Source organism: Hypanus sabinus, chromosome 8 (assembly GCF_030144855.1).
Source record: "Hypanus sabinus isolate sHypSab1 chromosome 8, sHypSab1.hap1, whole genome shotgun sequence".
Classification (NCBI taxonomy): Eukaryota; Metazoa; Chordata; class Chondrichthyes; order Myliobatiformes; family Dasyatidae; genus Hypanus; species Hypanus sabinus.
The window spans coordinates 27,072,573-27,097,871 of NC_082713.1; the positions used below are offsets into that span (position 1 = coordinate 27,072,573).

At 36.7% G+C, this 25,299-nt stretch overlaps 1 protein-coding gene across 4 annotated transcripts in view; it reads right to left on the minus strand.

Moving 5' to 3' along the window:
- Positions 1-25,299, minus strand: part of atrx (ATRX chromatin remodeler) — a 193,945-nt gene that overhangs the window by 23,578 nt on the left and 145,068 nt on the right. For all 4 annotated transcript variants that reach the window (XM_059976858.1, XM_059976855.1, XM_059976859.1 and 1 more), the window contains 4 exons: positions 24,856-24,956; positions 16,151-16,259; positions 13,946-14,123; positions 10,159-10,353 (listed from right to left, as the gene is read on the minus strand). In XM_059976858.1, coding sequence (XP_059832841.1) covers positions 10,159-10,353; positions 13,946-14,123; positions 16,151-16,259; positions 24,856-24,956 — 583 coding nt within the window. The remainder of the gene's footprint in view (positions 1-10,158; positions 10,354-13,945; positions 14,124-16,150; positions 16,260-24,855; positions 24,957-25,299) is intronic.

A 25,299-nucleotide genomic window follows, 5' to 3' on the forward strand; every position in this document is an offset into this window, starting at 1 on the left:
CCTGAACATGGCTTCATCTTGACAGTAGAGGAGGCCATGGATTGTCATATCCGAATGGTAAAGGGACGTGGAATTAAAATGTGCGGCCATGAGGAGATCCTGGTTCCTCTGGCGGACAGAGCGCAGGTGTTCAGTGAAACAGTCTCGCAGTCAGCATCGGGTCTTACCAATATATAGAAGGCTACATCAGGAGCACCGGACACAGTATACCACACCAGCAGACTCACAGGTGAAATGTCACCTCACTTGGAAGGATTGTCTGGGGCCCGAATGGTGGTGAGGGAGGAAGTGTAAGGGCAGATGGAGCACTTGTTCTGCTTAGAATAAGATTTTTCCACTGAGGTTGGGTGGGACTACAACCAGAGGGGAATTTTCTTCACTCAAAGGGCCATGAGAATGTGGAATGAGCTGCCAGCACAAGTGGTTCATGCAAGCTCTATTTTAACACTTAAGATAAGTTTGGACTGGTATATGGATGGTACAGGTATGGAGGGCCATGGACCCAGTGCAGGTTGATGGGAGTAGGCAGTTTAAATGGATTGGGCATAGACTAGATGGACCAAAGAGCCCATTTTTGTGCTGTACTATCTACCATTCCATGACTCTAACATTTGTTTTCCTATGCTTTATACCTGCACACTACCATTGTGACTTATTCACATGAACATCAAATCTTTCTTAAAGCTTACATTTAATTGTTGATCTCCAATTAACAAATATTTCTTGTGAATAAACTTTCTATATTCCCTTTCAATCACTTTGCACCCCTCACCAACCCCAGCACTGTATTATGAGTAAACTTGAATACATTATGATCCAATTTTCAGCAACAAAACAGTAAACACTTGACCATACCCCACTATAAAGCTCATCAGTCCAACTTGCCCAGTAGAATTTGTTACTTCTCACAACCTTATTTCTTCACTTGACATTTCAGGAAGTCAAAGTACACTGACAGAATGGACACAGATTTTAGATGTTACAGAAATTTGGAGGTATCTAGTCGAAGCAAGAATGTGGTGAATTAGTCATGATATTAGTAAATGGTGGAGCAGCCACAAGTGTCAAAAATGGGCTATTCCTGCTTCTGCTTTGGTTATTGCATTCATATGACACCTAAGTAGCGTCATTCCATGTGAAAGAATTCCAATGGATTCTGCTAGACAGACAATGTTCGATTTCTTGCCAATTTCTAAAACTGACATCAGGATTACTTCCAGTGTACATCAATTGTTTATTTGATTTGTCGGTGCTACAGACACTGGAATATGGAGCAAAAAATCAGATTGGTTGGAGGAACTCAGTAGGCAATTATCATCTGTGGTGGGGGGAGGGTGGGGGTTGGTTCTGGAAGAGGAGGTTAAAGCCCTGATGCAGGGTTCTAACTTGAATAGTTGACAATCCTCTCCCCATACCCAAAACACGTGCAAATACTGCTTGACCTGCTCAACTATCACGAATCATCTACATACACTTTTGCCTTGAACTTAAACTTAATATTAAATTAAAATTTAGATATTTGGACCTTGAAGGCATTTCCTCTGCCATATGATTTCCTTCAGGTTGATCAGTTTTATGACTTTGACCCAGTACAACCAGGGTCAGACAATAAAACTTGTCAACATGAGAAGGAAATCGTAAGACTTATTTCTCTGGACCTCCCACCCAGCAGAACTCCATAATAATTTACACAAGCCTTATAAACCCCAGCTCCAGTAAACAAATAATGAAATTTCACAAGTCAATGAGCTTCCATCTGCTTCAATTCAGTGACAATTTTCTACCATACTAATGCATGTTATGGAATTGTGAACTTGAGATACATTGTTCATTAAGATAAATCATACTGATATTATTCAAAGCTCTCCAACTATAATCACTATTACTTTGCTGCAAATTAAAATTATCAACCATCATGATCTAAACAACAAAGAATTACCTCAGCTATACTGTTCTATTTGCTATTAGTGATTATAAATTGCCAGTGACATGAAACAATGAGATCACTGTTGGAAAACTGAGGTATATGTTACATGGCCACTTTGTTCTCCAATTACCAGGATACATCCAGGTTAGATCAATCTGATCAGTGCTATTATGATCAGCAATGTGGTGCTACAATTATCCATGCAAACAAGAGCTGTTTTTTCCCTTCCCTGACACAGCAGATTTCTAGATATACTCATAAGTTCAGAGTGAGGCAAAAACTTCTAATCTTTGAGCTGGATCCAAGAGCAGCAAGTTCACAATGAGTTATTAATACTACAATAAATAACACATGTATGAGGTTTATGGTTTTTAAACATGAGCACACAGTATTTCTGAGTTAATACATGAAACACAATGGGATAAATATCATGGTTCTTTCATATTTCAAAACCAACTGATTGACTAGAAGTTGGAGCTTCAACCTTTCATATTCCATAACCATCAAACTCATGACAAATGGAGAGTCCTGAAGCAGGTTTCACAACAACTTATCTTACCTCCATTGCATTGCCATCTTCAGAATCTCTCCATCATCCGATGCAGACATTTTAACACTGACTACAGTGATAGGATCTGCCTTCACATACAATTTCACTCAGTTTTCCTTTCAGCCACTTTCTTAACTGCCTTCAGATACTGTCAAGAGTAAAAGCATCCACTTCGATATACTACAAATCACTTTCCTCTGGTATTTTCTCCCCCCCCCCCCAGCCTGAAGTGGACTGACTGATGTAAGCTCATAGGTTATTAGTGGATTCCAGTTAATTGGGCCATCGGTTAATCAAAACAACCACTTATTTGGGACAACTCTGAAAGAACGAAAGCTAAACGACAAAATAGCTGGGATTCCCTCCATTTATTTGAAACACTGTGCTGCTTAAGGAGTCTGTTGCCTTAAGGAGTCTGACAGGAGTCTGTTGCCGAAGTTTTTAACTAGCATCATTTGCATACACTTCTATGGTCCTTACACACACAACCATCCTTGTGGCGAACAGTTTTTGAATAGCATCAGTTTTGCGTTCAAAAGCAGTGATTTTTGTCAACTGATAGTCGGTGAGAAATAAGCAGGAAGACAATTCAGAAATGTTTTGCTCACTGGTTTCAAGCATTCAGGGTTGAAAAGTGAAAAATGAAACTATTTCATTACTTCAACAAGTTAGAAACTACAAAGAATTTGAAGGTATCGACAAATCATCTTGGAATGTTACAGTGAAAATTAAGATTTGGAGAATCCAATTGTCAATAGTATCGTGCGAAGGAAGTCCGTTACCTTTACTAGGTGTCTGCACTGATTTTGTTCATTTACAGTAAAGAAAACATGAAGCTGATTAATTCCACCATTGATAAGTATTACAAACTAATACACAGTTCTATAATACTGCAGTAGTGCTCTAATTTGTTCTGTATTTCATTTAAATACATAATTTGCAAATCAATTTTGTCTTTTTTATACTTAAACTATTTCCACGAAACCACCTAACTAGGATAGCTGCTTATTTGGGCCAAAATGTAGTGGTTCCGATGTATCCCAATTAGTTCTACTCCACTGTACATATCTAAATATTGCATATGGTAGATGACTGCGAATCTGGTACTGGTATCAGATTAATTCAAGTTACGTAATTTAAATTAAATCAACTCTGGAATTTAAACAAAAGATTGTCTTAGTTACAGTGACCATGAGGTGACCAGATGGTCATATGGTACATAAATATCCTTATCTAGTCTGACTCAAATGCAATGCCAAACCCACTGATGTGGCTGACACAAACTGGTAATGTTCCCATCCCATAAAGTGCTTAATGTTTGATCATAAAGCACTGACAGCTTTATACTAGCTGTTATTTGAGCAGTAGCTCCTTAAAGTTGTATGCAATAAAAAAGAATATAATAGCTTAAGTTATCTGATCAACTGATAACTTCTAGTTCATATGTTAAATCATATTTCATTTATCCTGGAGAAGGCATTTGGAAGTTTATTAACAGCTTTGTCTTAACAATTACATCACCATCAAATACCAAAAAAGTCTTTACTTTTATTCTTTCCATCCTTAGATTTGTATTTGTTAAACATCTATGTCTATTTATCATTATTTTAGAATGACAGTTGCAAATATTTTCCCCAAAATTATATTATTCATCTTATTCAACCTTTCACCTTAACATCTTGTAAATCAAAGTTCTTAAAGATCTTCCTGTCAAGCATATTTCTGTTGGTGCCTTGATTTTACTTAAATATAATCCTTAAATCAAAATTTAAAAAAATAGCAATTCAGGTGCTGTCATAAAACTCATACCGCATCCCCATCATTCCCTACATTACACAGATTTAGTACATACTTAAAATGGCCTCAACCAGAAAACCCCCTAATTTTGATTTAAGAGTGTGTGAAAATTCTTTTCAGCAGTGCTGGAATATTCAATGAGATAGTTACATTCGTGCATCTTTGAACCTTGGTTAGGTTGAGCTGTACTTGCTCTTTGTAAATACACTTAGTAGCCACTTTATTAGGTACACCTGCTTGCTAATGCAAATATCTAATTAGCCAATCATGTGTCAGCAACTCAGTGCACAAAAGCATGCAGACACAAGACCAGAATACATAGGAGCAGAATTAGGCCATTCAGCCCATTCTGTTCCACCATTCCATCATGGCTGATTTATTCTCTGTCTCAACCCCATTCTCTTTGCCTTCTCATCACCCTCGTAACCTTTAACACACTGACTAATCAAGAAGTTTTCAACTTCCACTTTAGATACACTGAAAGACTTGGCTTTCACAGCATTGTCAAGAGGTTCAATTGTTGTTCAGAACAAATATCAGAATGGGGAAAAAATGTGATCTGACTTTGACCATGGAATGTTTGTTGGTGCCAGATAGGGTGGTTTGACTATTTCAGAAACTGCCGATCTCCTGGAAATTTCCTACACAGTAGATTAATGTTCGCTAACCTTTTTAAGCCCAAGATCCACTACCTCAGCCATGGTGAAAGGCAAGATCGACCTACTAAATTGTTTAGGCACATGCATGTGCACCGGGCAGAAGGGACCAGAAGTGGAACCCCACAGCCCCGGAAGCAGTCTCTCTTTGCAGGCGGCTTTCCATAGCAGGAGTGCTGCTACATTACCATTATCTTAATTGGTATTACTTGTTTTTATAATGCTCGTATTACAACACCTCTAATTCTATGTTTCATTATTTAATTTTATTTCAACATGAAAAATAAATGTATAAAAATTGACTGTTGCACTCAGTGTGATGACTGGGGCTGAATACTTTCTGCAAGTTCGCTGAAATTTGGATCATAACTACAGACAGCCAGTCTGAGACAGTCTGTGAGGTGTCTGTCAGTAAGACAGCTCCTGCATTTAGATTTAATCATTTTCATCTTTTGCAGCATAGTGCCCTCACAAACCTCCTGACAGACTGAATATTTGAATGGACAGTTTCCTTTGTTAGACTGAATGTTGAACCTGCCACGTTTTTCAAGTGTTTTACGTTGGTAAACTGTTACTGAGACACTAGTATAAGTTTCAGGGGTACGCAAGCTAATGACACCACTGTTTTTTGTTTCCCAGTTCTTTTACATTTGGGGAACGTTGGAATTTAAAGGGGGAGAAGTGTTGTAATGTGAGCATTATCAGACATCCCACCCTGCAAAAACTCATTTCAGGGAGGTAGCACCATCAATTTGCGGAAGACTCCCGGGAGAGGTGGGATGTCTGCAATCGAGTAGCTCCTTAGCAGCTAGCCAGCTACTTTAAATAACGTTAGCTATGATAATGAACGAATGACACCTGTTAAACTCATCTCAAAGTGTCTTTTACATTTTAACCCACCATGGGCAATAGAAAAGTCACTGTTGCAATCAGTGCAGCGAACAGCACTGTCATTATTTTTGATCCCTATTAAGCAGGGGTACACTTTAGTGTAGTCTGGGGTGAAGTACGTTTTATATTTTCTTTTTTCTTGGAACACTGCCATGGTGCACTCTCTCTTTCACTGTCTCTTAAAAAAAAATCGATTTCCAGGATATTGTATATAATTTGCAGGCGTCAGGGTGCCGCTATCACTATGCGGGAGACTCCCGGAACTTCTGGGAGAGGTGGGATGTCTGCATTATAAAGATAGGTTGATGCCAATTAGGGTAATGGTGATGTAGCGGTGCTCCCGCTGTGGAGAGCTGTTTGTGGGGAGAGGTTGTTTCCGGGTTTTACTTCCTGTCTTTTCTGCCTGGTGCCCATTTAAAATTTTTTCCGGGATCTACTGGGAAAGTCTCAAAGATCAACCGGTCGATCGTGATCGACTGGTTGACGACCACTACAATAGACTCTAGAGTTTACAGAGAATGATGCAAAAAAATCCAACAAGTGGCAGTGCTGTGGGTGAAAACACCTTGTTATCGAAAGGTCAGAGAATGGCCAGACTGGTTCAAGCTGACAAGAAGATCACAGTAACTCAACAGTAACCACTTATTACAAGTGGTGTGCAGAAAAATATCTCTGAAAGCACAGCAAATCAAATCTTGAAGAGGAAAGGCCACAGCAGCAGAAGACCACATTGGGTTTCACTCCTATCAAATAAAGTGGCTACCTCATGCCAATTACTCAGAATCTGGCTAGCCCAACCCAAATCCACTTTTGAACTTGACACATGCATCAAAAGAATTGCTCATAATCAACCATTGTGTTTTGGTTGATCGTGGTCTTGTTTTTATTTAATAGCAGAGCAGATCCTTCAAGACAGTGACAGTTTGTATCAATGAAGTGAGGTCTCCAGAGTTTTCAATTTTTATTGAGCACTGTATAAATTATGTGATGCTGAGGAAATTGCAGGGAAACTGTCTCTGAGAGCTTTCCTCAGTTCTTGGTAATACGTGAGGGGGGAATTTTTGTGAAATATTTTCATCTTTTCAGATGTTTTAGTTAATTTGAAAAAATCAAGGCAGCTAGCTAGTTAACTGGAACTATACTCCAGTATCACAAAAATTGCACCACAGATAGCAACAAAGTTGATTCATATTGGAGTTTTGATACAAGCTTGGAACTCTTGTTTTCTGCATAGCTCATTTATCATGTTCAGAGAACTCAAAAGATACAAACATTTTCACAACACAAAGCCAATTTCAAAAGGAATTTATGAAGTCACCAACAAATTAATTGGTACAAATTCAAACAGTATGGGGAGACCAGATGTGCTTTTCATATCTCCAAGTATTACTAAGATTGGGAGTCAGATTGGAATCAATTTCTGAATTACATCAACACTTACAATGATCCACACCTGAAACTGTTTTGTATCAAATCCAGCAGCATAATTACATCTTTATTCTCTGTTCTGTGGTGTACTAACAGGTAGTTCTACTGAATATTCTAACTTACAAGAAACTAACAGCAATTTAAGAATCCAAAAAAGTGTCACTTAAAATTTTGAATACTGTTTTAAAGTCAAGTTTTCATTCACACTGTTATGACATTTTCAAAAGTAAATTTGCCAGTCACTCCATTCAAATCTCTTAAGTAAATAGAGTCATAGAGCACTACAACGCAGAAATCATGCAATCTATGCTGGCCTGGCTTTCTGCCTAGTTAGGTCTCCAACCACAGACCTCCATACCTTCTCATCCATTTATCTATTCAAACTTCACTTAAATGTTACAATTGAACCGATACTTACCACTTCCACTGGCAGATCATTCCACATTTGCACCACCCTTTGACTGAATAAGATACCCCACAGATTCCCCTTAAATATTTCATCTTTCACCCTAAGACATCTTGTTCCAGCTGTACCCACCCCAAGGAGAAAAAGCATGCATGTATTTACTCTATCTATACCCTATATAATTTTGTATAAATTCACAAGGTTTCCACTCAATCTTCTGTGCTCCAGGGAATACAATCCTAATCTTTCCAACTTATCCATGTAATTCCAGACCTCAAGTCCTGGGAACATGCTTGTAAATTTTTATCTTTCAACCTTCCTGACACATCTCCTTAAGGTAAGTGACCCGAACTACACACAATACTCTAAATTTGGTCTCACCAACATACAACTTCAACATAATATCCAAACTCCTGTACTCAATGTCCATATTTATGAAGGCAACATGCCAAAAGCTCTCTTTATGTCATTATCTACCTGGTGAGCAATCCTTTTGTTCTACCACACACCTCAGTGTCCTATCATTCACTGTGCAAGTCCTACCCAGATTTGTCCTCCCAAAATGCAAAAAGAATTATCAGAGATTTAAAAAATTTAGACAAAACTGTTGTCGAGGGAGCATTGGAAGAACACAACAATATTTAAGAGGCACTCAGACATCCTATGAACAGACAGGGAATGAAGTTACAGACCATATGGAGGCAGAAGTGCAGTTTAAATGGCATCATGGCCGGCAGAGCCATCATGGCCAAAAGGCTAATTCCTGCCCTGCATTCCAGATTCTAAACTTGGTGAGGTGCTTTCCCCAAGTTTGGTGCTATACATTGAATGCAACAGGATAATAATAATCGTAAATGTTAGCATAATAAACAACATGTTCTGATTTAAGTGGGAAAAGAATACTGTGGTCAAACTGTGACAACACAGTAATGTAATAGTTAGTGTGGCAGTATTACAGCTTGGGGAATTCTGTAGTTTGAAGTTCTATTCTGTAAGGAGTCTCTATACACCCTGCCCGTGGATTTTCTCCAGGTCCTCTGGTTACCTTGCACAGTCCAAAGACGTAGCAGGTAGGTAGTCACTGTTAATTGTCCTGAGATTAGGCTGTGATTAATCGGGATTGTGGCGTTGTTGGGGCAGCATGGCCTGAAGGGCTGGAAGGCCTAATCCGCATAGTATTGCTAAATAAATAAATGCACATAAACTAAAAATATAAACTATGTAAAATGCAGCAACAAGGCGGCTTTCACTCTGAAATTTCTTCACAAAGGCCACTTTTCTGAAAACCTTTTTACAATTTAAGATCTTGCCATAAGCCAATGGTTGATTACAAACACTACTCAATTTAAAACTTTTGCTATTGCAAGTTATATTTACTAACTGCAAAATACCTGTATGACAATGTAATAATAATTTACAATATTTACAGATGAAGTGCCAAACGTTTTATCTTCAGTTGAAAGCACAAACAGCAGGATTTTAGTACCAACAGCTGAACATTGCAGGAAGTCCACAAAACTTATACTATTATTTCTAAAATATAAAGTATTTAAATTATATTTTTAATCCTTGATCTGAACTGCCATTTGACAATAGACTTAACAGAAGCATAATGGTTAATATCAATTTAAATTTACGATATTTATAATACATCTGAAGTACACCATTCTCAGTAAAACATCTGGCATAATGCACAGACATCAATTGTAGCACTTAAGGGTGACCTAACCAACATAGCATGATGGCAGCTATTATCCAACCAAACAGTGGATTGGTTTTTCAGCCCTGGTGCCAAAGAGTAATCTCAAGCTGTCAACTATTAAAAACGCCTGGCGGCACATCTCCCACAAGAAAGATTCTGCAAACCTTACATCATTCTTCTCCATTTCCATCCAACCCTGCTTCTTTTCATCTAATTCAGCCACCAGAATAATTTCCAACCAGTATGTTGTTGCTTCTCATCCATTTCATTTAATCTCACCAACCCTGGTCTGAATTGTACTCATTTCACTGGCAATTTCCTTACTTTTCATCTTCAATCTTCTGCTTTTCTCATTTTCATCCACTTCATCTTCCCTTTTCTTTGCTCTTCTATGGATATTTCCAACACCAAGAAACCTTTATATTTCTCATCATTTTACTTTCAGTCTAATCTTTTCTTTCCCCTAACCGTGTGTCTCTCTTCTTCCTTGGCTACCATTCCCTCTACCTCTATTGCAAAGTTACTTTGACCACCCCGTCTTCATTTTCCACTGTTCTCTCTTCTAGCTCATCACTCTAGATCACGGGTTCCCAACCTGGGCTCCATGGACCTCTCGCTTACTGGTTGGGGTTCATGGCATGAAAAAAAAAGATTAAGAACCTCTGCTCCAGAAGCACCTTGCTGTCAATGATAGATAATAAGATGAAAGTGAAATTCTTGATCAAGATTTCCTATTTGAGAGTGAAATGTAAATATGAAAAATATTTATTGATGAACATTGATACAAATAAAGGAGCAAACCTTGGGCAAAACAGGAGTATCTCTTTTCTTCTTCTTTTCAGAGTTTGGATCATCTAGCTGATCTGGTTCAAAGGTGTAGAGTTCAGTCAACTCATTCATTGTGAAGTGACGTTCAATCTGTTGCTGGTCGACTACACGGAATGAAAGTGACTGTTTTGTTACTTGACGATCATAAATCTTTTCCTCCATGGTTCCCTGTATTTAAAAGCAATATAGAACTTTATGTTTTCTTCAAATACTCTCTAAGCGCAAGCCCTCCACAGTACACCTGATAGCAAAATTGACTTATCAGTAAAGATTTTGCTTTACTTATTTGATTGAGCAGCCTTAGAGAAAATAATCACATGTAGGATTTCAACTGCAATACATTATGTGATGGAGAGTACTAGGTAAACTCACACTTTTCACAGTCGCGTTTACCCATACAAACATTGCCTTGTTATTCTGCTGTCAGTGCGCTGGTTATACACACTTCAATGGCTTCCCCAGTATGTTCTCATAATGGGTCCTAAACCAGGTTGATGTGCTCGGGTTGGCTTCATGGTGCCTTTCCTGCCATACATAGCAGAATATTCAATTTCTTTAGTAATGGGGATGTAGAAATGTGTATATATTGTTTGTATTTAATGTGTATATATTTTGTAAGTACATTGTGGGGTGCATCATATTCCAATTCCTGTGTGGTCTTAAGTTAGCTTTGTTGGTAACTAAAGATGGTCATGTCCTAGATTTGAATAAAAAGGGGTTCATTGCCCTCAGTGAGTGAGAGGTAGGGGCAGTGAGGAGTCCATGCTGGACAAAAGTAGTATGGAGCTATTACAGCATTTTCTGGAAGGTATATTTTGTAGATATTGGCAGTTTTTTTTTGCTATTTTTACTAATTTTTGTAAGTTTGATTTTTGACACATGTAATAAACACCCTTGCACTAAAGTGCTAAGCAACTTCAGCCATTATTTTCTTTGGTCACTGGGCAGTGAAAAGCTCGAGTGGACAAAGGGAAGTAGAGACCGGGGAGCGAATACAGCAGGATGCCGAATAAAAGCAAGAAAGTCAAGGAGCCCAGTAAACCCAGCAAGAGTTCCAAGAGCGGCGTCAAGGATGTCACCGAGAACATGGAAGAGGTCCAGCACGGCCAGTTTAAGTGCTCCTTCTCAATGCAACAAAATTAAGTACTCTGGAAGAGCACAAATTCTGAAGAGAGATGCTAGAGTTCATCCCGCTTCAACACAGCTAAGAATAGAGTGCTTCAGTAACAGATGGCACTTAAAGATGCACAGACTCATGAGAGAGAACAGCTGCTTGTTTAGAAGTTGTGTCAATGATGTGTTCTCTTTGACTTTGTCCCTGAGCCTCTCAGTGACCCCAAATACTAAGAAGTGAAATGAGCAGGTTTGAACAAGATGGAGGAATCTATAACACACAATTGGGATGTGATCGCAGAAGCTATTTACCCAGAGGTTGGTATGCTTTCAATAAACCTATGAAATACATGGGTACAAAAGAAATACAAAGAAATAAAATTAGTGCAAGGATGTTTATCAAAAATCAAACATATAAAATTAGCGAAAATAGCAAAAAAACTGCCAATATCTACAAAAAGTTATCTTCCAGAAAATGCCATAATAGCTCCACACTACTTTTGTCCAGTGTGGACTCCTCACAGCCCTTATCTCTCAATCAACGAGGGCAATGAACCCCTTTTTATTCAACCCAAGGACATACCATCTTTAGTTATCAACAAGGTTAACTTAAGACCTCACATGAATTGGAATATGAAGCACCCCATAATGTAGTTACAATCATATTACAAAATAAAAGTATCTACCTTAAATATGGTATGCAAACAACATGTACATAATTACATATCCCCATTACTAAAGAAATGGAGTATTCCACCATGTATGGCAGGAAAGGCACCATAAAGTCACCCTGAGCGCATCAGCTTGGGTTAGGACCCATTATAAGAATAAACCAGGGAGAAGCTGAAGTGCAGACACTCAGTGCAACAACAGCAGAATGACTAGGGAATGATTGCGCACGTGTAAATGCACATGAGTATGGAGTGTGTGTGCTGAATGCACTCTGTTACACATCACAAATTCACTTCTGCCATATTTAGCCAATCAAAATATCAAAGAGCATCAGTAGCAAGTGTGATGTGTGACAATTACTCCAAAGTCACTTTTGAATTAAGTTCCTGCAAGGGTTAAACAAACCAGCCAGATGCTGGAATTTGAATGCACTTCCCTTCAGGTCTTTCAAATGCTTCTCAGAACAGTAGCTATTGTCTGACACCATTTACAAAATATCTTACTCATGGAGTCAAGTCCTGCTTCCATTAGTTACAGCTAGTTCAAATCACAGCTAATTGATGGATCACATGTGGTAAAGCGGTATAGTTGTAGAATACAATGAAACAGTTTGCTTTGAGAAGCAAATCATTACAAAGATATTTTACTAAAAGAATCAACAGCATGTTTCATTATAAATTTATTTACCCATGGTACCCAGAAATTAAATACAACTGAATAGGAGGATGCTGAGAAACAAACAATTAAAATGCACTGCCACAAATATTTCAGGCATTTTTTTTAAAACAGATGTGCTAATAATTTTAGGATGAAAATTCTTCCTTAACATACTGCAACTGCACAGAAGTATAACATTTCACATAAATACACAAATTAAAAAAAAACAAAGAATGTAAATTACTTTTTCTACTCTTGTTTGCCTACTTAAGAACCTCGATATAGGCATTATTTAAGAAGTATTCAAAATGTGGAATTTAAAAGTACGAGGAAATCATGTTCAACCCCTTCACACTGCTTTCTGCTGTTATTTGGATACAATCAAAAAAGAAGCAAATAAGCTCCAGAAAATAAATTCCTTCTAAATGCCTGGAAGCGCATAAAACCTAAAAATACATCACTTGCAGTAGTACTCAATCTTCAACATAAATTACTTCAAATTTAGCAAGACTCCCCTATGCCAATTTCATAAGGGAAGTAAGCTAAAGCTAATTCAACTTTGCCAAAGTTAAACAGTTACCAGCTGAATCTAATAGTGAAACTTAGGATTACTTTACTCTTGATTTACCTGTATTTTCTATTTCAAGGTTGAAAGCACTACTCTATACTATTTTCTATTTAGGTTGAGGGTAGTATTTCATAACCTACATATTACACTAAGAATACCCAAGTAGGGAGCCCAATAAAAGGAAAAATGAAGGAAAATTTTAAAAATGAAACATGGGGAGGAAAAAAAACTTAAATCAAATTTTAAGAATACCTTATCGGAAAATACTAATGTACCTACACAAAGATTTAAATTCATTTAATTCTAAATACACAGAGGAAAGAACGACAATCTAATTTTTCATCTATTTGCATCAAATGCAGATTCTGGAAATCCAGAGCAATACACATAAAATACTAGAACTTGGAAGGTCCGGCAGCAGATATGGAGTTGGATAAATAGTCGACATTTCAAGCCAAGACTCTCTTCAAGACTCATGATAAAAGCTCTTGGCTCAAAATGGCAACTGTTTATTCTTTTCATAGATGCTGTCTGACCTGCTAGGTTCCTTCAGTGTGCTCGTGTTTCTGATGATACAAAGTTCCTCAATATTGAAACATTAAAAAAGGAAAGCTCTCCTTGCACTCATTTTTATGGAAAAACTAGGAAAGTATCAAAGCTTCTGATCATCATCAAATTATTTAATCTTTCAAGAATTTGTATGCAATAATTTCTATTCAAACAATCTTTAAAATATATATAATTTTTTACCTGAGCCAAGAATCTGTACACAAAGACGGGCTTTATCTGTCCAAAACGATACACACGAAAGATGCTCTGGATATCGTAAGATGGATTCCAAGAGGCATCAAAAATTATGACACGGTTGGCAGCCACAAGATTAATCCCCAGTGAACCAGCTTTTGTGGAAATGATGAATAGACGGCCTCTGTAGGAAATGATTGCACAGAGATGTTAAATTTCAAGAAGTCAAGAGTAACGAAACAAAAATTTTAATAAGAAGTTAAGATCATAAGTCATAGGAGCAGAATTAGGCTACTTGGCCCATCGAGTCTGCTCTGCCATTCAATCATGGTTGAATCCTATTGTCCCTTCCTCAGCCCCCCTCCCCATAACCTTTGATGTTGTGTCCGATCAAGAATCAATCTCGCCTTAAGTACACCCAACGACCAGGTCTTCACAGCTGCCTGTGGTCACAAATTCACCACCTTCTGGCTAAAGAAATTTCTCCGCATCTCTGTTTTAAATGGACGTCCCTCTATCTTGAGGCTGTGCCTTCTTGTCCTATTCTCCCCCACCATGGGAAACATCTTTTCCACATCTACTCTGTCTAGGCCTTTCAACATTCAAAAGGTTTCAAAGAGATCCCCTCTCATCCTTCTGAATTCCAGCAAGTACAGACCTAGAACCATCAAACGTTCCTAGTATGATATTCCTTTTATTCTGGGAATTATCCTTGTGAACCTCCTTAGAACCCTGTCAATTCCAGCACATCCTTTCTTAGATGAGAGGCCCAAAACTGTTTACAATACTCAAGATGAGGTCTCACCAGTGGCTTATAAAGCCTCAGCTCTTGTATTCTAGACCTCTTGAGATGAATGCTAATGTTGCCTTCCTTACCACTGACAACCAGCAAGTTAACCTTTAGGGTGTTCTACATAAGGAATCCCATGTCCTTTTTTATCTCAGATCTTCGGATCTTCTCCCCATTTTAGAAAATAACCTGTACATTTATTTCTGCTACCAAAATGCATCACCATACATTTTCCAACATTATATTTCATTTGTCACTTTCTTGCCCATTCTCCTAATCCTTCTGCAGCCTAATCCTTCCTCAACACTACCTGCCCTTCCACCAATCTTCCTATCACCTGCAAACTTGGCAACAAAGCCATCTATTCTGTCATCTAAATCACTGATATACAACATGAGAAGAATTGGTCCCAACACCAACCCCTTTGGAACATCACTAGAAGGGAGAGGGAAAAAAATATAAACCCAATTCAAATCTTCAACTAAGTACATAGGAATGAGTAGTTTAATCATATGTATTGTCATTTACAAAGCATAACTACTGCTATACATAATAGAAACAAAAAGCTTGGTGGTGAATAAAATGGAACGAGTTTATCAGGGGAAGGGGTAGAAGTGGATATAATCATAAACATTTAAAAGACTTTTGAATAGGTTCATGGATATGATTTATAAGGGATATGTGGCAAATGTAAGCAAGTGAGACTGTTTTCAGGAAGGCACATTTGTTGGCAAGGGCGAGTTGGGCTTAAGGCATGCTATATAACTAAAATAAGCATCAGCTATTCAAACTGTTTACCCAAGTGCGATTTGAACAGGTTCAGCATGTTGTTTTAACAATGCTCATTCTTATAGAAAAGTACAGTACAGGCCCTTCAGCTCTCTATATCTGCATCACCACGATACCAAATTCTATCTGCCCACATCCCTCCTTTCTTGCCTGTTAATGTGACATCTAAATGCCTCTTAGATATTGCTGTTGTATCTGTTTCTACCACCTCCCCAGTACCTCATTCCTGGCATCTATCACACTGTGTAAAACACTTGTCTTACAAATCTCCTTTAACTTTTCCCCTTGCTCTTTAAACCTATGACCTCCAGTTCTTTGACATTTCCATCCCGGGAAAAAACAGAAACCATGTACCCACTTATTACCCTCCAATATTAGCAGATCACCCCTCAACCTCTAGTGCTCTAGACAAACACATTTGAATTATTGAGCTATCCAAATCTATTAAATATGCATTCTTAAGTAATACAATTAATTTAAGTACTCTGTAATCAGTGAACAATAATTAAAGTTTCTGAAGAACTATTGAGGATCATTTTAACATTTCTATCATTTTAATTTATACATCTGTAAAAATGAACCAGTTGCTGGCAGGTTTTTAATGTCAAAAAAATCTTTTTGGATTTTAATACCTGACATTTGTTACATCATTGAACTCTTCAGCCCACTTTTTCCTTGTTTGTGCACTTGTGGATCCATCCATTCGATAGTAATCGATGTTTCTGTACCACTTCCCATCACCTACAATTTAATTGTGAACAGAATAATATTTTTTGTATTCATAATTATGAACCAGTTCTTGCTAAATCCTCAAATGAAGAACAAAAGCTAGCTTAATCAGCTTTTTCTGATCTCAGGTAAAATTAGTCAGCTCCATCATGGATATTAGCCTCCACAGTATTCAACACATTTTCAAGAAGCAGTGCCACTGGAAGGCAGCATCAATCATTAAAGGACCCCACTGCCCAGGACATGCCCTCTTCAAACTGTTACTATTGGGATGGAGGTACAGAAGCCTGAAGGCACACATTCAGTGATCCAGGAACAGCTTCTTCCCCTCTGCCATCCAATTTCTAAACAGACAGTGAACCCACTTTTTTTATTTCAGCTATTCTGCACTACTTATTTTAACTTAATTATTTTATATAATATATATCTAATCTATACACACACACACACATAATGTAACAGTTTTTTTTCTCTATATATTTATCATGTATTTCATTGTACTGCTGTCGTAAAGTTAACAAATTTGACGACATATGCCGGTGATATTAACTCTGATTCTGATACTGATCTTAGTTTTCAGTTGTACTCTGAAGGTCATGGTCAGTGTCGAAACAGATTATCCAGTTGAATTTTGGTAGTACTTAACCATTTGTTTCATAATTAGCTGCATCTATAGAAACACAACTGTTCTAGTACATTCATCTACAAGTGGCCACCAAGAATTCAACTTAATACTTCTTAAAATTGTAGTTTGACTTTAAAACAAAGGCTTATATTTTAATTTATATTGTAACCTGCAGAGAAAATAAAAGGCCAAAACGAAACTAAGAAACTAAAATGAACAGAGATCAAAGAGCCCAGGGTACTGAAGGAGACCATTTTTCTTCAATCCCACCTTCCACAGTTTGCCTCCACCCAGCAATGAAAAGCAAGCATCCCTGCATTTTGGCATTCATAGCATATACTTTTTTAACTATTTCCTTTCAAGATGTACTATTATATAATCTTCAACAGTAAACTACCTTTCCTGAAGTCCCAAAGAAGGGTCTCAGCCAGAAATGCTGACAATTCATTTCCACAGATATTGCCTGACCTGCTGAGTTCCTCCAACATTTTGTGTGTGTTGCTTTGGATTTCCACCTTCTGCAGAATTTCTCATGTTTATGAAAGTACCTTTCTGCCCATTCATCTGAATCAATATGCACTTACCTCCACTCTATTTAGCCAATGCAAATGCCCTCATTTACTTAGCTATCTATGCTTACTTCAATAAAGGCGCCTTCATTTTCCTAACTTCACTAAATATTTTGGAAAAACCCATACTTGGGTAATTCCTTTATACAGGTCTCCTCAAGCCAACTAAGTAAAATTTTCAGTTCTTTAAAATTAATGTTGACTGTAAATGCCTCTTTCCATTCACTAAATTCATCCCGACTTATACATTATAGAAGCATTGCTCTCAAGTCCAACGATATCATTTCATCTCTCAGCTTTGTTGCCCCTCAGTGGAGTCTATTCATGCTTAGTCCAACACCCTGCATTATTTCTAAACATGCACAATAATGTTTTAAGAACTTGTAGAGGTAAATCAGTAACCGAATGGGCTATTGCTGTGCTTTAGTTGATGAAATGCTCAGTTTCAGACTCTTCCTTATAGTGAAACCTGCAGGACTCAATTTGTTTTCTGTAAAATTGAAATAACGCTAATAGAACCTGCCATTTTAAAATAACCCATAAAAAACATTCAGATGCAGCAACAATTTCTGCTGTAACCAAAATTTTCTTTAAATATTTTGCCTTCAGAATCATGCTACTTAAACCTGTTGCTTCTGTTCTTACAAATAATTATAGATCCTCTTTTTTTCAATTATCTCGTGGTACGAGACAAGGTTGTCCTTTAAGTCCTTTATTATTTAATATTGCATTAGAACCCTTAGCCATTGCTATTCGTGAGTCTCCTAATATTTTTGGTATCATCCGTAATGAGAAGTTATACAAATTATCACTTTATGCTGATGATTTGCTGCTATATATTTCTGATCCTAATAGGTCTATTCCTGCTATTTTATCCTTGTTGGCTCAATTTGGTAGTTTTTCTGGTTATAAATTAAACTTAGATAAGAGTGAATTATTCCCCTTAAACGCGCAAACCTTATTGAATGACAGGATGCCATTTAAAGTTGTTACTGATAACTTTATCTATTTAGGTATAAAAATCACCAAGAAATATAAAGATTTATTTGGACTGAATTTTTTACCTATGCTTCATCAAATTCAACAACTTACTACAAGGTGGTCTCCCTTATTTTTATCATTAGTTGGTCGGATTAATGCTATTAAAATGATGATTTTACCGAAATTTTTATATTTATTTCAAGCTTTACCAATTTTTATTCCTAAATCTTTTTTTGATAACATTGATTCAAAAATTTCCTCATTTGTGTGGCAAAATAAAAACCCTAGGTTAAGCAAAAGGCAATTACAAAAATCTAAAAAAGATGGTGGTCTAGCTTTACCTAACTTTAGATTTTATTATTGGGCGAATAATATTCGTAACCTAACGTATTGGAAACTAGATTTGGACTCACCATTGTGTCCACAGTGGGTAAATTTGAAATGTAGTGAGGTAAAGGGATATTCTCTATTCTCCGTTCTTGGTTCTTTTCTTCCTGTTGATTTAGTTAAATTCAATAAACAGATATCTAACCCTGTTGTCAAACATACACTACGAATTTGGTTTCAATTTCGTAAATTTTTTAATCTGAAAAACTTTGTTCTGGACAGCCCTATTTTATTTAATTTTTTTTTCAAACCTTCATTGACAGATCAAGCTTTTAGCATATGGAAAAGGAAAGGTATAAAATGTTTTCGTGATCTTTTTTTTGAAGGTACTTTGATGTCTTTTGATCAACTTTCTAACAAATTTAAATGACCTAAATCTAATTTCTTTAGATACTTACAAATTAGAAATTTCTTACATAAAATTCTCCCATCTTTTCCCAATTCAACTCCATTGGATTTTTCAGATTTGATTTTTACCTTTAATCCTTGCCAGAAGGGATTAGTAGCTTTTATTTATAACATGATTATGAAGATACAGCCAGAAATATCGGATAGAATTAAACAAGAATGGGAAAAAGAACTTCGATATAATATATCAACAGATAAATGGGAAAAAATTTTACAAATGGTTAATTCCTCTTCTATTTGTGCTAAACATGCTTTAATACAATTTAAAATTGTACATAGAGCTTATATGTCTAAAGATAAGCTTGCTCGATTCTACTCGTATATCAATCCTCAATGTGACAGATGTCACTTAGAAGTGGCTTCATTGACCCACATGTTTTGGGCATGTCCCACTTTACATAACTATTGGAAGGACATTTTTGATGTCATTTCCTCAGTATGGAATATCGATTTACAACCCCATTTTATTACTGCAATTTTCGGTATACCAAATGAAGATGGTAATCAGTTTTCCCCTTCAATCAGACGAATGATTGCTTTTGTAACATTAATTGCCAGAAGGTCTATATTACAAAACTGGAAAGAAGTAAATCCTCCTACCACATCTCAGTGGTTCTCTCAAACTATTTCCTATCTGAGTTTGGAAAAAATTAGAAGCACTATTTTTGATTCTTCAATTAAATTTGAGGAAACCTGGGGACCGTTCATTCGACATTTTCATATGAATTAATTTGGCCTATTTCAGATCCTTTTCTCTACTTATTCTTGTTCAGGTATGGAGTTCCGGAGTTTTTTCTTGACACTATCACATACTTATAAACTGTTATTATTGCCCATGTTAGTTTAGTTTAGTATTTTTTTTCAATATATATTTTCTTCTATATATTTTCAATTTTTTTTTCTCTTTTGATGATTATTTTTTTTTCATATATTTTTATATAGACTTGATTGATTTATGTACCTTTTGTTGAATGATGTTTAATAGGATATTATTATCCTATTACTAATGTAATTTCAAGTTTATTGAATTTGTAATCTATTCATTATCATGCTTTGTTTTTTTTTATATATATATGAAATTTAATAAAAAGATTGAAAAAGAAAGAAAGAAAGAATCATGCTACTTTTTAAAAAAAGCAAAAAATCTGTAAATAAATCAGGATTTGTACTTCCAGCTCTTAATATGCAGAGATTTACCTCTCTGCTGTTACTGATACAGCACAAAATAATGTACACAAGTTGCAACATTAGGTCAGGACAAACAAAACATTTGCCATTTATATTGACAGCCTTAGGGACAGCCAGTGAAAATAAGGCTCTAGTCTTAATGTTTTATACTTCACAATCAGACTTCCATTGGAACCATAATACTATTTCTAATATGGCTTTGTAAATTGGTGTCTTTAATCAGTGTAGCTTTAAATGTTCCACTCTTCAATTGATAATTTAAATCAGAAAATACAACCTAATTTTTCAAATTGAGCAAATTATCCTCTTATCTTTACCTCTGCATAAAAATCAAATTTAAAAGAAAAATATATTTAACCTGCTATGTTACAATATTAACCCTATAATTTCACCCACATGTGCATGGTATTAATTACTAAGAACAATCTATCCCAGACAAATTACATCCCCAAAGTAATACTGCCAGGAATCAAGCTTCTAATGTCTGAAATACAGAACAGCTGTAGATTAATTATGTTGTGAAGCAAAACAACCTATTGCCAGATGTATAGCAAAGTACTGTTTATCACTATAAGCACTGGTTAATTAATCAACACATTGAACAAATTAATGTTAACCCCAGTGAAAATACTTCAAATTATAGTTACAGTATGAGGCCACTCAACCCATCAAATCCATGTTATATAAAAAGACAGGATTGGGTCATTCAGCTCTTTGACACTGCCCTGCAAATGTGAATGTAAATGAATGCTCATCAGTAATATTGCATTTTCACTCTCTTCCCATATCACTTAATGCATTTTTCATCTAGAAATTTATTTAACCACGACTTTGGCATCATCATCCCAGACAATAATACAATTATTGTCATGGCCCAACACAGTACAGTTATGAAGAGGGCACACCAGCAGCTGTATTTCACTTGGAATTTGAGAAGATTTGATGTGTCAAAGTCTTTAGCAAATTTCTACAGATGTACCATAGACAGTATTCCAACTGGTTGCATCACTGACTGGTATGGAGGCTCCAATACACAGTATCAAAGAAGGCTACAGAGGCTTTAGATAAAGTCAGTTCCATCATAAGCACTAGCCTCCCTATCACTGAAGATACCTTCAAAAGGCAGTGCCTCAAATCAGCGGCATCCCTCATTAAAGATCCTCACCATCCGGACATGTCCTCTTCTCAAGGATTATTAGAGGAAGTACGGGAGCTTGAGTATGCACACTCAAGGTTTAGGAGCATCTTTTTCCATCCTGCCATCAGATTTTTGAAGAGTTCATAAACACTACCTCACTATTTTGCTCTGTTTTTGCACTAATTTTTATGTATTTCTTATTGTAATTTGTAGCAATTTGTTAATGTATTACCACAAAACAACAAACTTCATGACGTACATCAGAGAGAGTAAAACTGATTACAATTAAAATGATTTAGCACATGGCATTGACAGCTCTGTAGTAGCAAATACTACAGGTTCATCATTGTGTGTGCAAGATTTTATCCCCCCTCATTTTTGTCCTACATCTTTTGCTCTGTAACCTGAGACTTGACCCCTCATTCTAGACATCCCAGCCAGGGGAAACATCCTTCCCACATTCAGCATGTCTAGCCATATCAAAATTTTGTAAAATTCAGTTAAATCCCCTCTCATTCTTTTAAGCTCTAGTGAATAAAAATCTAGATGACTTAATCTCCGCTTATACTGCAGTCCTCATCAGTCTGGTGAACCTTTGCCGCACTTCCTTTATGACCAGAAAATACTTGGGTAAAGATACAACTCACACAACACTCCAGGTGTGGTCTCATCAAAGGTTTTTGTAAATGTAGTAAGACGTACTTGGTCCTTTACTCATTTCCTATTTCCTTAAAGGCCAAATACCGGATAAGCAAAGAAAGCCATTCACTATCCAACTTCTCTATTCTAGTAGAATTCTAATAAAAGCTAAACCAGATATTTTTGCTTCTTAAAATGGTAACAAGGATTTTTCAATTTAGCCAAATTACAAAAGCAGGATCCAGCCCTCCCCAGTCCTCTTTGAGTAAATCAAGTTTCCTAAACTTAAATCTAATAATCAGCAGTTATAGACCACTTTGGTAAATGAATAGATCTGTCTTATTCATTCCATTTAGACCTCAATTTTATCTACCTCAATAAAATTCACCTCTCTCCAGCCACCGTCTCTTTCTCTCTAACAACCATTCCCCATCTGCAAAATCATTTTCCAACCAAAATTCGCTAGGGCTAAAATTTTTATCTCTCTCCATCAGTTCAAACAGCTCCTTAGTGTCAAATACCTTTGATAGTACCTTTGAAAGGAAGCCCTCCAAGTATGCAGGATCGGTCAGCAACTGCCAGCAGGTTGGATGGAGAGCGAGGTGCCTCCCAGTGGAGGCTGGATGGAGGGAATTTGCAGCCCGTTCCTTAGCCAGAGCCTTCAGCAATTTGGGCATTGAGGGAGCGAGGAAGAGGAGAGCCATACAGCAGAGAGGGCCTCAAGATGGCTCAGGCTCAAGAGAGGGGAGCCATGGAGTCATGTGTAGCTAGCCATCTGGACACAAGCTGGGGTCTGATCAGCCCCGGATGGGTCACCTGGAGGACGGTGGATGATGTTGAAAGACCCAAAACACCCAATGATTCCAGGAATATCACAGAAGATGTGTCCAGAGGAATCAGTAGATGTATGTACACAGCAGTATAATGTGATGATCAGAATTGCATAAAAATTGACCAGGTACAACATAACTACTGTTCCATACAGCTCTATCATAAACACCTGACACTAGTACTACCTCCCTCGAACAAGCTAACTCAATCAATTACCTTGCACACCTTCACCAACTTAACTACTCTGATAGCTTCATGGATATGCACAGATGCCCTCCGAAGTCCCTTTTCACTTCTCAGCATCCAATTTACACATTCTTCTTCCTTTTTGTCACACCACCCCAAAAGGATTATGTAATGCTTCTTTGCACTGAGTTCCACTTACTGCAATTCCACCAATCTAGCCTGCCCATCAAATACCTTCCTGTAGATACTTTTTCCCATCAACCACAAATCCTTTTCACTATTGCATATTTTTCTAATGATTTCAGCACTTAACCAACATTTAGGACAATAATTCAGAGGAACACCACCAAATTGCTTAAACTATAGATTTTTCTTCACATCACTAATCAATGCCTCTCTCCCCTGGATCCTTGGGGCTTTCATTTTTCAGATCAAATTACCATGTGGACTCCTGCTAGATGCAGTAAAATTCTGTTAACTTAGTATATTTAGGTGGTGCTGGACTGCAATTTTTTTGGACTATTGGATGACACTGCAACTTTCTAAAGTGAGGGAACATGCAAACATACTACAAGGATGAGAACGGATCAATGGGCTCAGGATTAGTTTTCAAGTTTACACTTCCTTCAAGAAACACCAATGAGGAACACAAAGAAAGGCTTCCATTTTGGACAATTTCAGTGAAATGTTTAAGAAAACAAATCTCTCCTTGTTGCATTTGGAAGTCCTTTTTGGAGACTGGGATTTAGAGTTCAATTCACAAGACCAAAATGTTTTTGTCAATAAGAAAGAAATCCCTCAATAAAGTTAAAAACTACTAATAAGAGTGATATGTTAAGGAGGAATGTCAGATTGTTACAGAAAATTACTCAAAGGATCATCAGGGGATGGTAAGCAAAAAAAGTCATGATATATTGTACTTATGATCAACATGTGGCATTGATTGCAATCATTTACCCTGATCCTGAAGAATGGCAACTTTAGAATGGATATGAGTCTCCAGGCCCACTCTACCAGGCAGTGAAGGGCATGGTAAATATCAACTTTGAAATTCCACTGTGGTAATACGTGTTGTTTAAGGAAAATTGAGATGGGGTGGGTGTAGTGGTAGGGAGAAGAGTACTGGAAGGGATACTAAATATTAAACTGATATTACCCATTAAGTTTTACCATACACTACAAACAGTTTAGAAGTTACCATGGTCATACCGTATTGTTAATATCCATATTATTTGAAGATATACTAATTGTGGATTTAATACTTTATCCTCTTCCAAGTTGGTAAAGACTCTCAAGTCAGTATTTACAAAGTATTTAAATACATGTAGACTAAACAGCAATTAGAGATAAACACAAATCAAAATGTTCACTAAGTAAAATATTAGAGCACCAACAAGGTTAATTTCAATGCAATATAAAGGCGTACCAGCCAGTTGTGAATGTCAGCTAAGACGATTTTAAAGTAGTTTCAAATTATTGCAATTTTTGTTTATGGATGTATAAACAAAATCCGTAAACAAAAATTGCAATAATTTGAAACTAATTTGAAATAATCTTTGCTAGCATCCACAACTGGCTGATACCTTTCTGTAATGTAGAGATCAGTCACAAGCTTTCTTAGAGAATTACTTGCACAATAAGCAAATTTAAAATTACCTTTATAAATATCAGATTTGCCATCTGTTTTTTCTCTATTTGCTATCTCCAGAAAATCTTCTATTAAATCCAGTGAAATCAGTGACTGACTGAAGACAAGTCTGAAAAGAAAAATATTTCTCTCTTTAATCAATTGACCAGTTTTTTAAAATTCCCCTTTTCGGTGGTTAATATGTTTAATTTCAAGGATAGTGAATTCATCAGGGAATGGGAAGAAGTCACAGAATATTTGGTATTATTTATCAGTAATATTAAAGATAAATATCTTTCTACATCACTATTTAGTTTACTGTAAAATATATACTCAACTAAATATTCCCTAATACTGCAAAAGCAAATGAAGACCATAAGAACTACTCTCTGATGAAATAAATTCCACCTCATCTGTTCTAAATGAACGTTCCTCTATTCTGATGCTGTGCCCTCTGGTGACTCACCCACTAC